The sequence below is a fragment of the Narcine bancroftii genome, chromosome 1, assembly GCF_036971445.1.
Source record: "Narcine bancroftii isolate sNarBan1 chromosome 1, sNarBan1.hap1, whole genome shotgun sequence".
In the NCBI taxonomy this organism is placed as follows: Eukaryota; Metazoa; Chordata; class Chondrichthyes; order Torpediniformes; family Narcinidae; genus Narcine; species Narcine bancroftii.
This window is the reverse complement of record NC_091469.1, coordinates 70606320-70628584: the sequence shown is the minus strand read 5'-3', so window position 1 is coordinate 70628584 and position 22265 is coordinate 70606320. Positions and strand designations below refer to the sequence as shown.

At 36.5% G+C, this 22265-nt stretch overlaps 1 protein-coding gene and 1 long non-coding RNA gene across 21 annotated transcripts in view; one reads left to right on the top strand and one right to left on the bottom strand.

The window, feature by feature from the left end:
- The window catches only part of agtpbp1 (ATP/GTP binding carboxypeptidase 1), a 336033-nt gene that overhangs the window by 247678 nt on the left and 66090 nt on the right, over window positions 1-22265 (bottom strand). For 16 of the 18 annotated variants that reach the window (XR_011354831.1, XR_011354825.1, XR_011354830.1 and 13 more), the window contains 2 exons: window positions 19540-19612; window positions 2711-2832 (listed from right to left, as the gene is read on the bottom strand). Coding sequence is in view for 13 of the 18 variants with exons in the window: in XM_069929750.1 (XP_069785851.1) it covers window positions 2711-2832; window positions 19540-19607 (190 nt within the window). In the remaining 5 variants the exon portion in view is untranslated. The other 2 variants (XM_069929781.1, XM_069929820.1) reach the window with 2 other exon arrangements.
- The window catches only part of LOC138759447 (uncharacterized), a 45083-nt gene continuing 25348 nt past the window's right edge, over window positions 2531-22265 (top strand). For 2 of the 3 annotated variants that reach the window (XR_011354838.1, XR_011354837.1), the window contains exon 1: window positions 2531-2588. This is a non-coding gene — a long non-coding RNA (uncharacterized lncRNA). The remainder of the gene's footprint in view (window positions 2589-22265) is intronic. The other variant, XR_011354839.1, reaches the window with a different exon arrangement.

Here is a 22265-nt window from a genome sequence, read left to right as displayed (position 1 = left end):
CCATGTACTCAGATGCTTTTTGCTTATGTGGAACTAACGACACTGGGTCCACACGCAGGTCACCTTACTTTCAGAACTAGCAGATGTAATTAAACTCAGCCATGGGGACTTATCTGAAGATACACTTTGATGGAATTCTACTGTGAGGCCCAGGGAAAGCAGTTGTCAAATGCAACACTCTGAAATTGACGAATTGGTCACAACCTGTTTTGCTCGAGAAGTTTTAATAAGTCTTTGTATCTACGAGATAAACCAGGAAATCATAACATCCTGGTTCCATAATAATTAATCTTCTAAATTGTAGAATGTAATGTTCAGTTTTGATTTTGACTGACAAATATTAGAAGGAGTAGGCGCATGATTAATTGTTTTTGGGGTATATAAGCCTGTGGTCCTGCTGCTGAAGTTTAGACTCTCCGAGGGGTGGGAACATCCCTTGTCAAGAAGGAAGAACAGCCAGAGTCCGAACAACGTCCCAGTCGGGGGAGGTGGAGAAGCTGCTACCAACGCCCTGACAACCTACTACAAGTGTGCAGTCGTTGCCTCGCTTCGGCAGCTGGGACCAGTCCAAGCGTTGATAAGTATAGTTGGGAAGGGCTTGCATATTATAGTGTGAAATCAGCTTTTGAATTAGTAATAAACATTTGTATAAACTGAACTGCTCTTGGTGTGTGTGTCTATTTTCTTTCGGTAGCTCAAACACTGTGACCAATCTAAAATGAACAAAATGAAAGGTATAAGTTTACCCAAGACAGCAACTCCTTACAAGTTCTTTTGGTCGTCTTCTCGTGAACTGTTCCAAATAATATAGACAATCCTCTGAGTGTTGGCTCTTACTTCAATACTGTGTTCTAAACTTCTCATGAACACTTGGAACTGAAGTGGGTCACCATTAAAAACTTGAATCTCTCTCTGGGGGAGAGAAGAGACTGTAACTGGATTAACAATGCAGCCATTTCATCTTGCCTGAGCATACATTACTTCATTCACCTGGATTTCTGTTACCTGATGGGAGCATCAAGTATTCTGCATCGAAAGATGGTATTTGGCTCACATCTCTGTCCACTGTGGTCATTGCTAGGGTTTGGCACCACTGTGCGTTAACATGATTTGTTTGGGTACATACATCTTTCGTAACCGTGGCAATGGCTCTGCCTTGGTATAAAATATTTTCTTTTTCTGTAATCCTTCCTCAAAATGTGACTCCATAACGTTAAATGCTTTAGATAATTTACTTCGAATACCAGATTCCTCTGAGTCTTCTAGTGCCTTCGTCCTGGCTTTATTAACAGCAATTTATGTTTCCAGTTTCAGACATTCCTTTCAGCTCTTTAGCTGCACCTCCCCCCTTCGTATCTACTCCTCCTGCTCTTCTAAAGCCAACATATTTTGAAGCAATTCTTGTTCCAATTTAAGAATGGCCACGTCAGCTTGAACCTTTAAACATGCAGATGCAGTACTTGAAGTACAGGAAGCTCCGAAGCTTAATCTGGAACTTCTTGTGCTTCTTCTGCTTCCAGAATTCGACACACTATCACTTAGTGGTACATCATATGGTATGTCAGATATTGCCTTAATATCTGACTTTTTCTCTAGTTGGAATTGCACATCCTTTGCATCTTCATCTTCTTCACCACCAGCTTGTGACACATCTTCAGCGATTTCCTCGTGGCTGATCTTAAATTCTGTTGATGCTTTTTGTTGTAATTCTGTGGGGTTTGTATTCCCAGCAATCAAAACCTTCTCTGCTTCTCTTGCCTCTTTCAGTCTTATTTGAAGAGCAGTTTTGTTTTCACTTGTATCCAAGTCCTGATGTTGTATAATTCTTCTCTCAGTTCCTTGACCTTCACCTTCTCGATACGTCGCTCCTCAGGGGCACCAATTTCAGCGGCGACTGCCATATTATCCTTATCCATCCAGCTAACCGCCTGGTTCTTAGGCACCAAGCTTAATAATAACTCCAAACCCAAAACAGTCCTCAAAGGACAAGCGGCTATTTCTCCAAACTGTGTTCAAATTTGGAATAAACACACAGAAGGAATCCTTAAGTAAGGCTTGCCGCTTCCAAAGGCCTTGATCCTACTGTTAACAATTGCATCTCCAAGAGTTCTAAAAGCTCTACTGAGCTGAATCAATCCAATTCAAATTCCAAATCCAATTTCCAGTAGTAACGACTACTTTCCATTATAGTCATTTAGAGGATAAAAGAATCTTGTTTTTGTCGAGCCTCATTCAAACAAATTTGAAAGTTAAGTTTTCCAAACTTTATTAAGTGATAAGAAACATTGTTAATGTTATTGTAAGTTGCTAAACTTTATTACATCCATTAAATTTTGTTAGATGCCTTTTAAACGTTGTTAAATAGTCAATAGGAAATAATGTTGGAGCATTCTGTGTCCTCCATTTCGCAGCCATAAGAAAACTAAAACTAAAAGCCTATCTCTCCAACAAGCTCAGAGACCTGCTATGACCCTGGCTCAAAGATGTTGCTAGGAGACAGCATAAAAATATGTTAAAATCACAAAGCCACAAACGGACTGCTTGTGAGTATGAAATACATTTGAACCCCTACAAGCACATACATCATGGTGAGTAGTTAGTGTACATATACAATTTACTGGCCTTTCACCATTTAAGGTTACAATTTTGTAATTAAATATATAATATTTGAAAATTAGCAAGTACAAATGTAATAACCTTTCAATATTACCTTGAGTCTGAGCCAGATGCAGAAGTTTGTAAGTGACATAACGGCCATTCTCTACATCCTGCAATGGCCCCTCTGAATTCAGCTTCTCCAACTGGGCGAGTAGACTCTGAATACGAGAATTTCTGAAGGCAATAAAAAATAATTAGTTGAAAAATAGGTAATTAGAACCTTTGAAAAAAATCAAGTACATGTCGTCTTGAAGAGTCTTAATTTTGTACTTTGGATCTGAACAATAACGTTCAGATGTGTTCCTTTCACATCCACAGTCAAGTTTTAAATTCCCAAACAACAATTCCCAAGGAACAAATGAGAAGATGTACTATTCTGTAAATCTGCATTATTTAACTTCCATATGTGGATGGCCTTACACATTTAGGAAGTCTACTATCAGTAGCTGAAATCATCCACAACTTTAAGACTCCTGGATTTCTTCCACCAGCACTGGTATAGTGATTATAATTCTGAACTATAAGATTTCCAAACTTCTAAATACAACATTTATCTGCAATTTTACTGTACATCTCATCAGGTGTGGTCCTGTTGTCCTCCATCTACCAACAGTATTCCTCAGCCTACCATACAAGGGTAATCAACTATCATACTTATGTGGAAAAATAAGACAAGTGGAAATTTGTAAATATCTCCATTGTTATGATGTCACAAAGGCCAGCTACATCACAAAACAGCTTCAAACCATTGCTTAGGGCTACAAATTTCACAACAGTATTCGGTTCCTTAAATGTAATGCCCATTATAAATTAAATGGTCCATGACATCCAGCAAAAAAAATCACAAAATTAATTTTTTTCAGTAAAGTAATATCCTGAAGTTTTTCTTCAATTAACATTGGAGACCATATAATAGTCAATTAGGTCAGAAGATCAAAACATTAAGCAGTATTGGATCAGATGAGACGAATAAACTATAATTTCTTTTTTTCTATAATCCCCCTGTATAATAGGCATTAATGGTTAATAGATAATCTATACAAAAGAACAAGTAAATATAGAAAATATAAGATTAGAAATCAAAACTTTCAGCTTCCTGTAAAAGACAGATTATAGTAATAGGTCTATTTAAGTAACCAGACTTGCTGAACGAAACCTTTCTTGTTTGGAATTGTATCCATGGTTTTCCCTAGCAACCAAAAATTTCTTGATCATCCATAATAATTACAATCTCTCCACATACAAAATTGAATTTAGCTTTAGATCATTTTTGTCTCTCGTAATAATGAAAGTTATTCTTTAATCCATCCTTTCCAAAATAAATCTGCAATAAATTGCACTTGTTTTCATCTGTGTCTTGCATAATTATCTTTTTTGAAATTTGATATCTCATTATCAAATGCCTTTTTCTGACAAAAACAAATTATCTCCAATTCAGCATTCTTCAACTCATCGAATGTTAGGTAACAACATTTGAGTCTTCAGATTCTCTTTCTTGACACGATTTAAAAGCATAGTTTTTAATCTCAGAATCCACGCTACTACCTTTTTCAAATGAAAGAGTGATAGTATATTAATAAAGTGATCGGACCATTTTCATTAGATATTTGAATAGTGTTTACATTAGTGCTTTGGATTTCAGGATGCTCCATTGAAATTTCTTTTAATTCTTCCAGATTTTTAAGTCAATCTTCTTGAGATTGTGAAAGAAACTGAGGAACAGACACCCATGTGTTGGCTCTTTTCAGAAAAGATTGAACTTTTGATCCTCATGAAGCCATGTCAGCTGGATTATCCACTGTTTTTACATATCTCCATTGATTAGCATGTGAAACCTTTTCGATTTCATCAACTCTGTTAGTTACAGAGGTACAAAACCTTGTGGTTTTGTTATTAATGGATTTAAGCACTGATGTACTATCAGTCCAAAACATGGAGTCTGTTAACTCCATCTGTAATTCCCTTCTTAACACAGTGTCCATTTTGCTCGCCATAGTAGTGGCAGTCAATTCCATTCGAAGTATAGGGACTGGCTTTAATGGAGCCATTCTAGGTTTTCCCATTACAAATCCACAATGTACTTGCTCTTGGCTATTTCACAGTACTAAATAACTGACAGTATCAAAACCACCTTCACTTGCATCAGCAAAGTGGTGTAACTGAGCAAATGTGGCAATTCCAAAGTCTTCTGGTTTAAAACATCTGTTGACTTCAAAGTTTTCTAACATTTTAAGTCTCTCAATCCAATTTATCCAATCCTGTGCGATGGATTCTGGTATAGTTTCATACTATCCAAATTTTCTTTTGCACAATTCTTGCAGAATTTTCTTGACTATTAATACTACCTGTGCCATTATTCCCAAAGGATCATATATTAAACTTACAATCGAAAGAATACCTCTTCTTGTTAAAGGCTGTTCTTTCAAAACAATTGAACTTGAAAACATCAGATTGAACACACCATTGCACTCCTAGAATTCTTTCGACAGGTAGAACATCATAATCTAAATCAAGATGTTTTATTTCCTTCACTCTTTATGCCTCATGAATAACAGTCAATACATCTCAACTGTTGCTAATCCATTTTGTAAGGAAGAAACAAACTTCTTTATTACAGATCTCCTTTAGGCCACCATAACAATCGATAAAAAAAATCACCATCTTCTGATGGTGCTTTTACTTGATGAAACATGGCTTCAATATCTGCAGCAATAGGCTCTTTAGAAAATCTTATCAGAACACCCATTAAAGTACTGGTTAAGTCTGGACCTTGAAGAAATTGAGAATTCAATGTAACTCCTTGAAATGATGCTCCAAAATAAAATTCTACGCAGAGTTTCTTCTTTTGTGGATTTTTAACTCCACGATTAAGTAAATACCATTTTCTACCATTTTTACATTCCAAGATATCTTCTGATACTTTTTGTACATAATCCTTGGCTATCATGTCCAACATGACATTTGCATATTCCAAATGAATGGAAGAAATTCTCTTGAATTTTCTCTTTAAATTCAGCATATGCTGTTCTGCAATAATTTCATTATCTGACATACAAATTTCCCTTTTCTTCAAAGGGAATGGTATACAGTAATGACCATCAGCATGTTTTACAGAATTTGAAACTAAATCCAGAAACTGCTTGTCCTCCTTTGAAGGTTCTTGAATTCAGGAAAGACATTCAGGAAAATCAATTTTAAACTTTTGTTCCCACAGATCATTAAGTTTCACAACTGAAATTCCGTTGAAATTCACATTCAACGTCTCCCGATCATTTTTCCACCCAATGGTCCGTTAATCGTCCATTCACAGCATAAGCTCTGTTATTTTAACTCTTTATTGCTTTCAGAGGTTCGAGAGCTTTTGGTATATCTAATCTGATTAGCATCTCAATCTTGGCATCAATCTTAGGTAAACAAACATATTTTAGATGAGCCCTCTGTCTGATATCATCCTGATATGGAATATTCTCCTTATTCACCAGCTATTCAATCCAGAAATTTCTAAACCTGAAACTATTTTAGTTTCAATGTTCCTTTCATTATTCATTGTCTTCAATAAGATCGGTGATATTTTTTCCATGAAGATTAAGTTTATTCATTAATTTAACAGTACAAAATGATGTGGTACTTCCTGGATCAAGAAATGCATAAGTCTTCAGTATGAAGCTCCCCTATTTAGCTTTAACCTGCATAGAAATTATTCAGAGAGCTTTGTCACTGCCCCCATTAAGACTGTTTGTCTGAACCAAAGCTGACTTTGACTATCTCTAAAGTCTTGGATTCAGATTGTTTTGAACTTGACTTCGTTGAGTGACTTGGGATGCTTTAAACTGCATATATCACGGCTGTGTCGCATATTACAAGTTTTGCTGATGTATTCTTTACACAAGCAGCCAAAACATATTCCATTCTTCTTTAAAATGATTAATTTCTCATCATGCGACTTTTTCTCCAATCGTGAACATTTTTTCTAAAGCATGTTGTTCTTTGCAATACAAACAGCTTTCCTGGACAATTTGATCTTCCTTCTCCTTTGTTTCCTTGTTCTTTCTTGTGCTTATATCTGACACAGCAGTTTCTGTTGAGACAATGACTTAGACCTTTTTACATCTTTAGGAACTATTGAACTATCCTTAATATTTACAAATACCAGTACAGTGTTAACATGCACATGCCATTCCAAAAATTGTACAACATCCTCAAAAGTGGTGTCCCTCCCAGAAAGAATCTTAAGCCCTGCAATTTTGGTTCTCCATAATTCCTCATCTTATAAGGGAATTTGTTTATAATAATCAACAAATTAACTTGCAAATATGCACTACTTCCCATTGTGTTACAACCTTTTATCAGAAAGAGTGGATATGCTTGTAAACCCTTTGTGTCCTCTGATTTTATTGCTGACCAAGAAAGAATCTTGTCTATGTGGGCTCTTACAATTTTATGTTCATCACCTTAATGATGATGCAATAATTATTTTGCCTTTTAACTCCTCCAGTATACCGTTCGAAGTAAAAAAGACGATCTTTAGCATTTTTATTACTTTTAATGTGATGTTAAAAGGATTTCATAAATGTCAGATATTGTAATGGATCTCCATTAAAAACTGGAATTTCCTTCTTAGGAAAATCGTATGAACCTTGTTGCTGCGCTGTAACATAGCAGAGATTTTATTTTGTCTTGTCAACCATGGCTTGCAACTGGTTGTCTTGAGGTGAATGGAGAATATGGATCTTGAGCTGGTGCCATAGGTGTAGGGCCTTGAATTTTAAGTAATGGCAATGCTGGTGCCATAAATGTAGGACCTTGAGTTGTAAGTGATGGCATTGATGGGTATCCTTAGGTTGTAAGTAATGGCATTGATGGGAATTCTTGACTTGTAGCTGGTTCTCCAGCAATATGAAGAGTCATCAACTCGAATGGTTGAACGTTTTTGAAATACCCTCTTTTCGGGAAGATCCATATATTGTGCACTCTGGAGAGATTGAATGTTGCTAGCTCTTTCCATAGGATTGGTCATTGTCATTGGAGCACTAGCAGTGACACCGGTGGCTCCTTGCTCAAGTATATTTTTTTCTTGTGGCTGTGTTACCCATGCTCTGCTGGAAGGTTAGGTGCTATCCCCTTGGGTATTTCACTTTAAGTGACAAAATCTTGTAGAAGCCTGAGCTAATGCTTTCACTTTGGCCATATTCATAGCATATTGTTCCTCAAGCTCTAGTCTTTTCTCTATTCAATAATCTATTTTGTTCTTCACTACCCATTTGTAACTTCAGTTGCTGATTCCTAATTTCAGCTTCTTAATCCTCTAAAGGATATCTTTTCTCCAACCACTGTTGCTGTGCACAGATAGTAGCCAAGTCTGCTTGGGCCTGAGCATGCATAGCTGATATGCTTGAAGCATGCGATGCTGTACTTGCTATAGATGCCTTTGAAGATCTTCCTGTGCTTATAACCTTGGAAATGCTATCATCTGGATTCACATCTGAACTTTCAGATACCACTAATTGAGTCTCTCTTCTGCATTTCGCTTGATACAGCACCTATGGGACTTTGCGACATACATTCATCTGTTCCAGTTCCACTAATTTTTAAGCCAGTGAATAAAGCCTGCAGTGTCTTGACAGAGTCTCCTTCTTGCTTGCTAGTTGAAGCCACTTCTTCTTTAACTACTGGCTCCAACCTCCTGCCAAGCATTGTCAGTCCACCTTGGTGGCTCAACTCACAAACAGTTCTTTAAGAGGAGCTATTTGCTCAAGGTCGTTAGCCCAATGAGACTTCTTCTTATCCATCTTGGGTTCTTCACACTGCAACCTGGCTTCTGCCCTGGTTTCTCTGGTTCCTGGGAACTGTAAACAAATTTTGTATCAGAGTTTGTCCCTTTAAAGGAGTTGCTGATGGTTGGCTTGTCTCTGTGTGGCTCTATACAAGTTTTCTTATCTGGCTGTTTAATGTTTATAGGAACATATTCTGGGCTTCATGCCAATTCAGCTGCCAGGGCTCTGTCTTATCCTTTCAAGGTCGCAGGTGTCTGGCCAGCTTTTGGCTCAATTTCAAACTGCGCAATTCACAGACAGTTTCCCAACATTTCTAGAATATTTTGTTGTTACAGCGTGGATGCCTCTGGACTTTAAATCAAGTTGCTAATTCTTTTAGACAAATTTTACGAGCTTTTCTTCCAAATTAAGTTCACAATTAAATTTTTCTTTGAATTAAAATATACACAACACTTTCCTTCTTCTAATATACTGTAATTTCAAACTATCATCTTCCAAAGCGTGAGCTACGATATCCCAAATTACAATCTCTTTAATCCAAGAAATCAAACTCTCTGGTTGTTACTTTATGTAGTTTTAATTCATTGATAAAAATAGCTTTGCATTAAGACTTTCATAACGGTCAATTACAAAGCATTTATTGTATAATGATATGAAAGATATATAGAGATACTAGCTTAAAGAAATACCATAACTTTAAAGAGATACACAATTCAAAGAAAAATTTCTCATGCTCACGCTTCCTTCACATCTGGTTGAATGAAAACAGTTAGATGTTGACATATTACATCACAATCACTACAAACAGGCACAAAATTAACTAAGAATCAAAACACAAGATTTTAACCTTTACACTCTGCTCAGGCATATATTCAACATGACTCAAGTGGCTAAAAACCTGCCACAAATATATTACGCATAGTCATTTTTAAAAATACAAAAAAACTTCAGAAGCTAGAAATAAAATCTGCAGACATATCTGCATATGTGAAATCTTTGCTTTTATCAGATTTATAAGCCATAGAATTCTTTCATAGCAGGAGGGAGTCACATGAATACCAGTTTTAGAATACCAGCCCTCTCCAGAAAAGAAGGAAAAAAGTGAAGAAAAAGCAAAACTCCAGACACACAGATCACAACAAATAAAAAATAAAGGTGTGGAGAAAAAGGCACCAAAGAAAGAAAAGCCAAAAACAACGGGAAGAAAAGAAAGAAAGACGCCGGAAGAGAAAGGAGAAGGCCTTACCTGCACGAAAAAGCAGGGACCCGCCATGGAAAGAGGAGCCCGCTCCCCGAGGTTAGTGGAGACCCTGCAGGGTCACGACCCACTGACCGCAGGACTGCAAAAATGACTCACGGAGCCAAACAGGTGCGCAACTGTGCACGACAAAGAGAACACCGACGGGAGGGGGGGACCAGCTGTGGAGTGAAATTCCACAGCACGAACAGCTGAGAGAGGCCCAACAGCAGGGCTCCCAGCTGGAAGATAAAGAAAGCAACGGGAACGGGAGGGGTGAGAAAGAAAAAAGGAAGCAAGAGACACAACAGATAACCAGCCCAGAAGATGAGGACCAACATCAAGAAACCGTGGGGAAAAAAAACCCAACAAACTGAGACAAGCAGCTCAACAAGAAAGTCACATGAGACACAGATACAAGGAAGAGAAATAGAAGACACAAACCAAAGAGCAGCAGCAGCGGTGGTGGCGGCAGAGGAGGAGGAGGAGGAGGAGAAGACAGCACAGAGGAATAGGAGGTAAAATGAATGGACAGTACATAGATTTTAAAAAATTTCAAGAACAAATGAAAGCATTAAAAGAATGGTTGCCACTGGAATTTAGTGAAACGAAAAGCAAAATAAAAAGTACAGAAGAAAAAGTGAGTAGATTAGAGATGGTCATAACAGATGTAGGGAAAGGATTAGAAAATGTGGAAGAACGTGTAATGGCGGTAGAAATGGAAGTGAACGACTTAAAAAGAAAGTTGGAAGAGAGTGATAAAAAAGTTAAAGAAACACAGGAGTTGTTAGCTCAGAAGATGGATATAATGGAAAACTATAGTAGGCGAAACAATATAAAGATAGTGGGCCTTAAGGAAGATGAAGAAGATAAAGATATGAAAGAATTTATAAAAGAATGGATCCTAAAAGTCCTGGGAATGCCAGAAATGCACAAAGGAATGGAAATAGAAAGGGCACACAGATCATTAGCCCCGAAACCACAGTCACAATAAAAAACAAGATCTGTTTTAGAAAAATTTCTGATACACGACAAGAGAAAATATATTGGAGAAGGCAATGAATAAAATTAGAGAAGACAAAAAACCACTGGAATACAAAGGTCAAAATATTTTTTTCTACCCAGGCATAAGTTTTGAGCTCCTAAAGAAGAGGAAGGAGTTTAAAGCAGCAAAATCGATCCTATGGAAGAATGGCTATAAATTTATGTTAAGATATCCAGCGGTGCTTAGTTATCCCAGGGCAGCAAAACAGACTGTTCTCTGATCCGGAGAAAGCATGAGAATTTGCAGAATGCCTGCAAGACAGAAAGATAGATGAAGAGATGTAACAAGAACAAAGAACGATGACAAACTACATGTAAAGAAGTTAAAATAATGTATAAGTAAGAACTAAAGGAGGGAAGGAAAGGGAAGTAAGGGAGAAGGGGGGAAAAAAGAGGAGGGGTTAAAAAAAATTAAAAGAAAAAGAGAAAAGAGGGGGAGCTTTGTTGTAATGTGAAGATAAACGTCTTTTCTGGAGGGGGTTGGGTGGGAGAGAATAAGAGTCACTGTGAAATCAGTTGACACTTGCGAATGGGTTCACAGTTCAAATGGAGAGGGGAATTGTGGTTGCCCGGCAAGGGACAAGGGGCAACTCAGAAGGGGGGGGGGGGGGGGACACTTGGGGTTAAGGGAATTTTAGATGTGGGAATGGTTGAAATATTTTATGTTTTAGAAGTGTTTCATATAGTGCGTTCAAAAAAAGAAAACTGAGAAATGGAAATGGGGAAAAGGGGAAAGGTGGTGGTGAGGAAGCGGAAATGAGATGTAAACAAAGTATGAGATGGCTTATGACTCTTCAATTCAGTCTAAAATGTAACCAACATACTACAACCATCACCCTGGAAAATTCAGACAAGGGGGATTTCAAGACAGGCCTTGAAAAAGTCTTGGTATCAACACCAGGATGAGGACCATAAGGTATTGGCAGGATGATTAGCAAGGAAGAAGGAAAGACTCCACTGGAGTTCTTCTCTTGACAAAATGGTAGAAGCACACTCATCACAAAAGGCATCTGGTTTCATCAATAGGACAAGCAAACTACATCATGACAACATAATGAGCCAAAGAATCACACATTAGATTATAGCATAATCCTGGTGCCATTCCTGGCAAGCCCTTCTGCTGTTCTCAATGAATAGGGGTAATGAACTGGCATGAGAGCAAATTTGTCAATAATGCTATAATAGGGGGGCAAGTATCAAATAACGATGTTGGAATACAGGAAAGAGAAAATGTATGAAGTTATTGTTCCAAGATAACAACCTCTCTCAATGTGAATATGATGAAGGCGATGATTACTGCCTCAGAAGAGAGGGAAGAGTCCATAGCCCCGTCCACATTATTGGCACCGAAGTTGAGAGAGTAGATAGCTTCAAGTTCTTTGGAATAAATATCTCCAATGATCTGACCTGGGACAAGCACATTGATTTGATGATCACGAAAGTGCACCAATGCCTCTACTTTCTTTAAGACTAAGTTCAGCATGTTCCCCCGTCGTTCAACAATGTCTGCAGGTGTACCATCAAAATGCATCCAAGCATGATGTGGGAGCTGCTCTGCTCAAGATCAGAAGAAATGACAGAGGCAGTAAATGCAGCTCAGAACATAATTAAACTTTCTCTCCCCTCCTTCGATTTATCTACATCCTCCATTGCCTAGGAAAGGCAGCCAGCATAGTGAATAATCCATTATACCCTAAACACACTCTCTTCTCCCTTCTTTCTTCAGGAGAAGGTTGAAGAATATGAAATTATGCTCCAACAGGCATAAAGATAATTTCTTCCCTGCAGCCATCAGGCTCGTGAATGAATGACATAACAGTGCCCTTATGTTAATTGATCTTCCTTTCCATTGTAATCCTATACTCTGTAAATTGTGCTCTATACATGGCTGTGTGCAAGACTAGCGATTACTTGATGATTGGTTTCCAGAAGAACTCTTCTCACTGTACTAGATAGGTTGTGACAAATAAAATTAAACTTAATAGTGAAGTGAGGAATATATTAAGCCATGAAGATTGTAGGGCCTACATTTCTACTCCTATTGTTCAAGGTCACAGCAACTAAGGAATGTCAGTTGTTCACTCCAAAAAAATTGTTCCTCATATCAGATTTAGTGCGCTTGTAGAGCAATACAACTTAATATGTATCCATATGAAGATGGTCTACACAATAACTCTGTAATGGTCATTTCTACCATTGCCATTAAAGACAGTTATATTGGGTGCTGGCACATTGGCGAGACCAAGGCTAAATTTATAGCTCCCTACATTTGGCTCTCTCATTTCTTGAATAGAGCATTGAATGTACTATAATGTAGATAAGTGTGAATTTATCCACTTTGGTGACAACAGCAAGAAGATAAATTGTTTTAACGTCAAGAAATTAGGAAAAAGAAGAGGAGTAGTGGCCGGACGGAGAACTCCAGCCCTCTCCAGAAAAGTCGGGAAAAACAAGAGAAAATACAAAGGCACAGAAATAAAAGTTAAAGAAAAGTGAGTATAAAGGTGGAAAGAAGATGGAGACAAAAAAGAAAAATCAAAATCAATGGAAAGAAGAGAGGAAGAGAAGACAACGGAGGAAAAAGGTGAAGGCCTTACCTGTCCGAAGAAGCCCGCTGTGGAGAGAGGAGCCCGCATCCTCAGGTCGGTAGAAAAAGAACTACAACAATGGCTCGCAGAGCCGAGTAATAGTGCGCAAACGCGCATGCGCGACTCCTCGCGCATGCGCGATGCGCATGAAAAATAACACACCGACGGGAGGGGGGACCAGCTGGGGAGTCGATCTCCACAGCCGGCAACGTCAGCTGCAGAACACCTGCAGCAAGAAGAGACCACAGAAAACAATGAAAACAAGAAAGAAGAGAAGGAAAGGGCAACAAAGAAACAACAGATGGCCAACCCAGAGGAAGAAGAAGAGGAAGAATACAGTGAAATAGATGAAGGGAAAGGCAAGGTAAAGGATATACTTTCTCTTGTTAGAGGATACATGGAGTCATTTAAAGAATGGCAAACACAGGAATTCAATGATTTAAGAAGAAGAATAAACAACACAGAAGAGAAAGTGAATAAAATAGATATGACCTTAACAGAAATGGGGAAAAAAATGGACAAGATGGAAGAACGGGCAGTAGCAGCAGAAATGGAGGTAGAAGACTTAAAGAAATTGGAGGAATCTAATAAAAAATCTAAAGAGACACAAGAACTACTAGCTCAAAAAATAGATATAATGGAAAATTATAACAGAAGAAATAACATAAAGATAGTGGGCCTTAAGGAAGATGAAGAAGGCAAGAATATGAGGGAGTTTATAAAAGAGTGGATCCCTAAGACCCTAGGATGTCCAGAACTACAGCAAGAAATGGAAATAGAAAGGGCACATAGAGCATTGGCCTCTAAACCACAACCACAACAAAAACCAAGATCTATTGTAGTAAAATTCCTAAGATATACTACAAGAGAAAAGGTACTGGAGAAGGCAATGGAAAAAGTAAGACAGGGCAACAAACCACTGGAATATAAAGGGCAAAAAATCTTCATTTATCCAGATATAAGTTTTGAACTCCTAAAGAAGAGAAAGGAGTTCAATACAGCAAAGGCGATTTTATGGAAGAAAGGGTATAAATTTATACTGAAGCATCCTGCGGTATTGAAAATATTTATTCCAGGACAACAAAACAGACTATTCTCGGATCCAGAAGAAGCACGAAAATTTGCAGAACAATTACAAAAATAGACTGAGGGATGAAGACGGGTAATGAGAGTAAAAATGATCACGATTGATATGTATGTGGGTAAAGACAAAAATAGACTGAGGGATGAAGACGGGTAATGAGGGTAAAAATGACCACGATTGATATGTATGCGGGTAAAGAGGTATAAGAGTGAATAGAGACAATGTGCATACGTGAATGTATCTGTAATTAGAGGAAAATATAGATAGTATAGACAAGAATTAATAAGGGAAGGTAATGGAATAGAGAGAATAAGGAGGGAATTAAAAGAGTGACCTTTGTGACATATGAAAAGTGAAATCTTTTCTGGGGGGGGCTGGGTGGGGGAAAATAGCGGTCACTGCAAAATCAGTTGACGGTTGCGAGTGGATTCGCAAATCCAAATGGAGAGGGGAGATGTGGTTGTCCGACAAGGGATAAAGGACAACTCAGGAGGGGAAGGGGAGATTGGGGATAAAGAAGATAGAAATAGGAGAATAAGGAAAATGTTGGATGTTGTAGGAATGTTGTCTTGTAAAGAGTTGAAAATAAGAAAACAGAAATGGAAAAGGAGGAAAGGTAATGATGGAAAAACGGAAAGAGAAGATAAACAAAATATAAAATGGCTACGCTGAACTATATGACTTTAAATATTAATGGAATACATAACCAAATTAAAAGGAAGAAACTACTAAATTTACTGAAAAAGGAAAAAACAGATATAGCATTTGTCCAAGAAACACACTTAACTGAATTGGAGCACAAGAAATTAAAGAGAGATTGGGTAGGACATGTAACAGCAGCATCGTATAATTCAAAAGCAAGAGGAGTGGCTATATTAATTAGCAAAAATGTGCCATTTAAAATAGAAGAGGAAATAATAGATCCAGCAGGGAGATATGTTATGATAAAATGTCAGATATATTCGGAGCATTGGAATCTACTCAATATATATTCACCTAACGAAGAAGATCAAAAGTTTATGCAAGATATCTTTTTGAAGGTAGCTAATACGCAAGGGAACATACTAATAGGAGGGGATTTCAATCTGAATTTGGATCCAAATATGGATAAAACGGGGAAAAAAATTAACAGGAAAAACAAAGTAACCAAATTTATAATTAAATCAATGCAAGAAATGAAACTTGTGGACATATGGAGGAAACAAAACCCAAAAGAAAAGGAATACTCATACTACTCGACTAGACATAAAACATACTCAAGAATAGACCTATTTTTGTTATCAGCTAGTATGCAGGATAGAGTAAGAAAAACAGAATATAAAGTGAGAATGCTATCGGACCATTCACCCTTAATACTGACAGTAAAGCTAGAGGACATCCCTCCAAGAATTTATAGATGGAGATTAAACCCCATGCTACTTAAAAGACAGGATTTTAGAGAATTTATTGAAAAACAATTAAAAATGTATTTTGAAGTAAATACGGAATCAGTGGAAGATAAGTTTATACTATGGGACGCAATGAAAGCATTCATTAGAGGGCAAATAATAAGTTATGTAACCAAGATGAAGAAGGACTACAATCAGGAAACAGAGCAGTTGGAAAGGGAAATAGTAAACATAGAAAAAAAATTAGCAATGAAGGAAGATACAACTAAAAGAAGAGAATTGGCGGATAAAAAAATAAAATATGAAACATTACAAACATATAAGGTGGAGAAGAATACAATGAAAACAAAACAGAAATATTATGAACTAGGTGAAAAAACACACAAAATCTTAGCATGGCAGCTTAAGACAGAGCAAACTAAGAAAATGGTATTGGCAACAAGGAAAAAAGACAAACAAGTTACATATAATCCGAAAGAAATTAAGGAAAACTTCAGAGAATTCTATGAACAATTATACCGAACTGAAAACGAAGGGAAAGAAGGGAAAATAGATGAATTTTTGACTAAAATGGAACTACCAAAACTACAAATAGAGGAACAAAATAAATTAACAGAACCATTTGGAACAGTAGAAATACAAGAGATAATAAAAAAATTACCAAATAATAAGACACCAGGAGAGGATGGACTCCCAATAGAATTCTACAAAACATTTAAAGACCTATTAATACCGCCCCTCCTGGATGTAATCAACCAGATTGATGAGACACAAAACTTACCAGATTCATGTAAAACAGCAATAATTACAGTGATACTAAAACAAGGGAAAGATCCACTCTCACCAGCGTCATATAGACCAATATCTTTGCTAAACACAGATTATAAGATAATAGCTAAACTATTAGCAAACAGATTAGCAGAACAGGTACCGAAAATGGTAAATTTAGACCAAACTGGATTTATCAAAAAAAGACGCACAACAGACAATATTTGTAAATTTATTAACTTAATTCATGCAGTAGAAGGAAATAAAGCACCTGCAGTAGCAGTTGCTTTAGACGCAGAGAAGGCCTTCGACAGAGTAGAATGGAATTATTTGTTCAAAGTATTGCAAAAATTCAGTTTACCGGAGAAGTATATTAATTGGATTAAAGCATTATATAAGGGACCGTTAGCGAAAGTGACAGTAAATGGACATGTATCAAAGCAATTTAACTTAAGCAGGTCAACGCGGCAGGGATGCCCACTATCACCGTTATTGTTTGCGCTAGCTATAGAACCACTAGCAGAATTGATAAGAATAGATAATAATATAAAAGGAATAAAAATAAAAGACAGGGAATATAAAATCAGTCTATTTGCGGATGATGTGATAGTGTACTTAACAGAACCAGAACTATCAATAAAAGAATTATATAAGAAATTGAAGGAATATGGAGAAGTGTCGGGATACAAGATAAACGTAAATAAAAGTGAAGCAATGCCTATGAATAACGCGGATTTCTCAAAATTTAAGAAGGAATCCCCATTCAGATGGCAAACGCAGGCAATAAGATACCTAGGTGTACAAATAAACAAAAATCTAGGCCAATTATATAAACTCAATTACAATCCACTAATGAAAAAATTACAGGACGATTTAGAGCATTGGAAAGAGCTACCACTAACACTGATAGGAAGGATAAACTGTATTAAAATGAACACTTTTCCAAGGATACTATACTTATTTCAGGTATTGCCAATACAACTGACAGAAAAATTCTTCAAAGAGTTAAAGAAAATAATAAGGAAATTTTTATGGAGAGGGGGGAAACCGAGGATAGCACTAGATAAATTAACAGAATGGTACAAACAAGGAGGCTTACAACTGCCAAACTTCAAAAATTATTATAGAGCCGCACAATTAAGATACCTATCAGATTTTTATCAAACAAGGGAAAAACCAGACTGGACGAGATTAGAATTAGATAAAATAGGGGAAAAGATACCTGAACACATATTATATAAATGGGACGAAAAATTGGTACAACATAGAACTTCTCCAGTATTACACCATCTCCTCAATATTTGGAAAAAGATTCATGTAGAAAGAAATAAAACAAATTATCAATTACCAAAACTAATATTGACGCAAAATAAGCTACTCCCTTTTACAATAGAAAACCTTTCCTTTAGAAAATGGGAAAAAAAAGGGATTAAAAGAATAGAAAATTGTTTTTCAGGAAGTAGATTCTTATCCTTTGAACAAATGAGAGATAAGTACAATATAACTGGAGATACAGCGCTGGCATATTACCAACTGAGATCCTACTTGAAAGATAAATTAGGAAGCAATTTGAGTTTACCAGAGGGAAGTAACCTTGAATATGTGATTACAGATACATGTTAATCAAAAGATTTATAACAAATATGTATATTAAACTGCAAGAAAAGGAGAATAAGGAAACAAATGGTAAAACTAAACAAAAATGGGAACAAGATTTAAATATAAAGATAAAAAAGGAAACATGGGAGAAATTATGTTCTGGAACGATGAGAAATACAATAAATACGAGGCTGCGTATGATACAATATAATTGGTTACACAGACTATACATTACACCGCAAAAGTTAAATAAATGGGACCTAACAGTATCTGATAGATGTTTTCGATGTAAAAAAGAAAGGGGAACAACAATTCATGCAATCTGGACATGTGAGAAAGTAGAAAAATTTTGGGATGATCTCAATCAGATATTAAATAAAATAACAGAAAACAATATACCAAAGAATCCAGAGATCTTTCTCCTAAGTAACATAAAAAATAAAGAATTTGGAATTGACTTGGAGGATGCACAAAAAAGATTTGTTAAGATAGCCCTAGCCGTAGCAAAAAAATGTATTATGTCAACCTGGAAATTGGAAGATAATTTGAAAATACAACAATGGTATATAGAAATGAATAAATGTATTCCATTAGAAAAAATAACATATAGTTTAAGAAATAATATTGAAATATTCGAACAAGTATGGGAGCCTTACATTAAATACAATAGCGAAAACCTACCGGGAACAAACATTACCTAAGTTGATGGAAGGAGAAGAGAAGAAAAGAATGGACTCAGTAGAATTTCTGGTGTATTTTTGTTGAATGACAACATTGTCTGACTGAATTAATGCAACCTAGATTGTATACCTAAAATGGATGAGAGGGGGGAGTGGGGGGGTGAGTTGGGAGGAGGGGGGGGGGAGAAAAAGTCACTGTATATGTGTGAAAAAGTAAAAGTGTATATCATGGCTAACGTGATTTATGGTGTGAAAAATAAAAAAATTAAAAATAAAAAAAAAAGAAATTAGGAAAAGGAGAGGTAGAATGAAAGATGAGTGTTGTGGCACAGTCATTGAAGATTAAAATGCAGGTACAGCAGGTGGTAAATAAAGCAAACAGCATGAAGTTTGAAATATAGAGGCAAAGAAGTCTGACTCCAGTTATACAAGGCCTTGGTGACATTGAGTGTTGTGTGCATTTTTGATCTCCTAATCTGGATAATTTTCATCTTTCATGACTAACATTTTGATGAATTATACAATGAAAGGACTAGAAATGGTTAAATGAAGTTTGCATGATGGTACAGGTGAAAGGGCTACATGTCTGAAGAATCTTTGCATATGCAGTTTTAATAAGCAAGTCTGTGAATAATAATATGCAAGCATACACACATTATACAAACTAACATTATTTTGTCTTTAAAAATTTTCTGTGTGTCCATCTTAAATATGCTTACCCCTTTTCTGTCGATACTTTGACTTTGTTCATCTTGAGTAAAATTCCTCTTTCACTTTGCCATTTCATAGAATCTGAAAACATTTCCATAAAGAAGAAATCAGAATAAAACAACAAATAATGTCAAGTTTATTGCATTATTTTTAAATGCATATACATGAATACTAATTAGGACTCAGAACTCTTCCACTATTTCTTAAAATTACAAGAGAATTGATTGCAATCTCAATTCGACATTCTGATTTCCCACACTTCATTATAAAGGATCTATCTCCCTGGCCTTGAAAATCCATGACTCTATTTCCTCTGAATAGCTGAGGCATAAACTCCCTGTTTTTGTATTTAATTTACCCAGCAATAAACCAGAGCATTTTTTTTTAGCTCTCTTAATTCTTTACTCGACTTGTACGCTGGCATTTTGTGTATCATTTATTGGGACATCCAGGTTCTTTTGTATCCTTTCACAATTTAGTCAGTATTCTTATTACTTTTTCCAGCCAAAATGGGTAATTTTATATTTTCTCACAATATATGCAATTTAACACATATTTGCCATTCACTTATCTATATTGTTTTGCGAAGATGATACAAGGAATCCCCAACTTGTTTTCTTTCTTTTCTGTGCATCATTGGCAAATTTAGCAATCACATTCAAATACTTTATACAAAACTAAATAAAGTGTAGGCCCCAAAACTGATCACTGTAGAAAACGTTTTCCTCTGTTAGCAAGCCAATCTTCTTTCAAAGCCAATGCATTACCATGAGCTTCTATTGTCCACAATAATTAAAAGCCATCTGGAAATTTTAATACATCTATCTGTTCTGTTATTTTTGCAGAGCTCCAATAAATTGGTCAATCATGAATCTTCTTTTACAAAACTGTGTTGACTTTGGCATATTACTGCTTAAGCATCTTTAATGATGATAGTTTCTAACATTTTCCTTTTCATAGGTGTGAGCTAACTCGCCTTTGGTCTCCTGCTTTGTCTTCATCACAGTTTTACAAAAAACAAATCATCAACTTGATTCCATTTACAAGTTATATTCTGTTTACATCCCAGAGGTCAAGCTTGAAAGCCTGCTTCCAAATGTATTCTTGGTCACTTAATTGAAACATGGCAATACAACCACATGAACAATAGTCTGGATTCCCTTTTCCTGTACAGCAGATATATTAGAATTCCAGACATCTTCAATCAACAACTCGGATTGGTCATAATTGAGGTTTTGTAAGAAAACATGTTTATCCTCCAGCAAAATGAATCATTCATTATTTCATGGTGCACACATTCCATTTTTGAATGGCTCACAGGAAGCCATCAGTAAAGTTGAATGAACTCAACATCTATACCATATAAAGTACACTATTTGATCTAGTTAGTTTCTCCAGAATTGTGCTTTTACTTCAAACACAGTGCCTGCAGACTTTCATGTTTTTCCTCTATTATATTACAACTGATTTGACATATTAAAATTCAAGGTTAGATCATGAAAAGATCATAAAATTTATATTGTCCTTCTATGTCAAACAGATATAGAATGGACGCAAGGCAAAAAAAAAGTGAAATTAAACACTAAGAAGAACACAAAACACATCCTATTTTTCCACATGAGATCCTTTCATTCCTCAGGCCAAGAACACAATTCTTCCAATTCCCAACCAATCCAGTAAAGTTGATTGTGTTGTTAAATTGCTGTAGGTCACTTGTTTTGTATCAATCTGGGCAGCAAATTGGACCACAGAGATACTACTGAGCTTCACAAGTTGTGTACTCAGTTGCCTGTAAAGTTTCCTTTACTGCTTCAAACTACTTTCTTCAAGTCATGTTGCTTTGTGGATCCTCCTATATATGGATTTTTGATCAAGGACTCGAATATGAAATTTGACCCCATTTCTAACTGGGTAATAGATATAATTACAGCTTGATTTAAAAAGTCAAACTGAGAAGAGTATACTTTCCGAAAGAACATCCTCAAAAATTTTAATTCAAGATGTTTCCCAGTTCCCTCTGTTCTACCGCACTCCTTAGTGCCCGACCGTTCACCGTCTTTTCATGGTTTGTCCTTCAAAACGCAACACCTCACAGTTGTTCATGTTAAATTCCATTTGCTGTTTATTCCAGCTGGTCCAGATCCCTCTTCAAGCTTTGAAAACCTTCCTTGCTGTCCACAACGCTTCTGATCTGAGTATTGTCTGCAAACTTGCTGATCCAATCACCACATTGTTGTCCAAATTGTGGATCTTGATGACAAGCTACGCTGGTTCCAGACCGATCCCTGCAGCACACCACTAGTCACAGGCCTCCAGTCTGATAAGTAATTGTCCACGGCCACTCACTGGCTTCTCCCACACAGCCAATGTTTTTGAATATTTTAAAATGAGATTTCACATCCAAAGTACATAGTACCTATGGATAAATGTTAAAATTCTCAAAGATACACTACACTTAAAATCACCAATGCCTGAAGAGGGCGCACAAAATCAGTGAACCAGTGCGGACTTGAAAGGCCAACATGGCCTGTTTCCACTCCATAAATGGTTACATGGTTATGGTTATATGTTTGATGGACTTCCGGTTCGAGTGTAATATGGAGTGGGCATCTCTATCACAGCTCCATACCTTTGGTATACATTTTTTCCCTGTTTACTTTTTTTAATAACTTTGGAAGTGATGTCAAATTGCATTTTCTCTGAAATGGACACAAGAGCTGGAAAGATCAGCAAA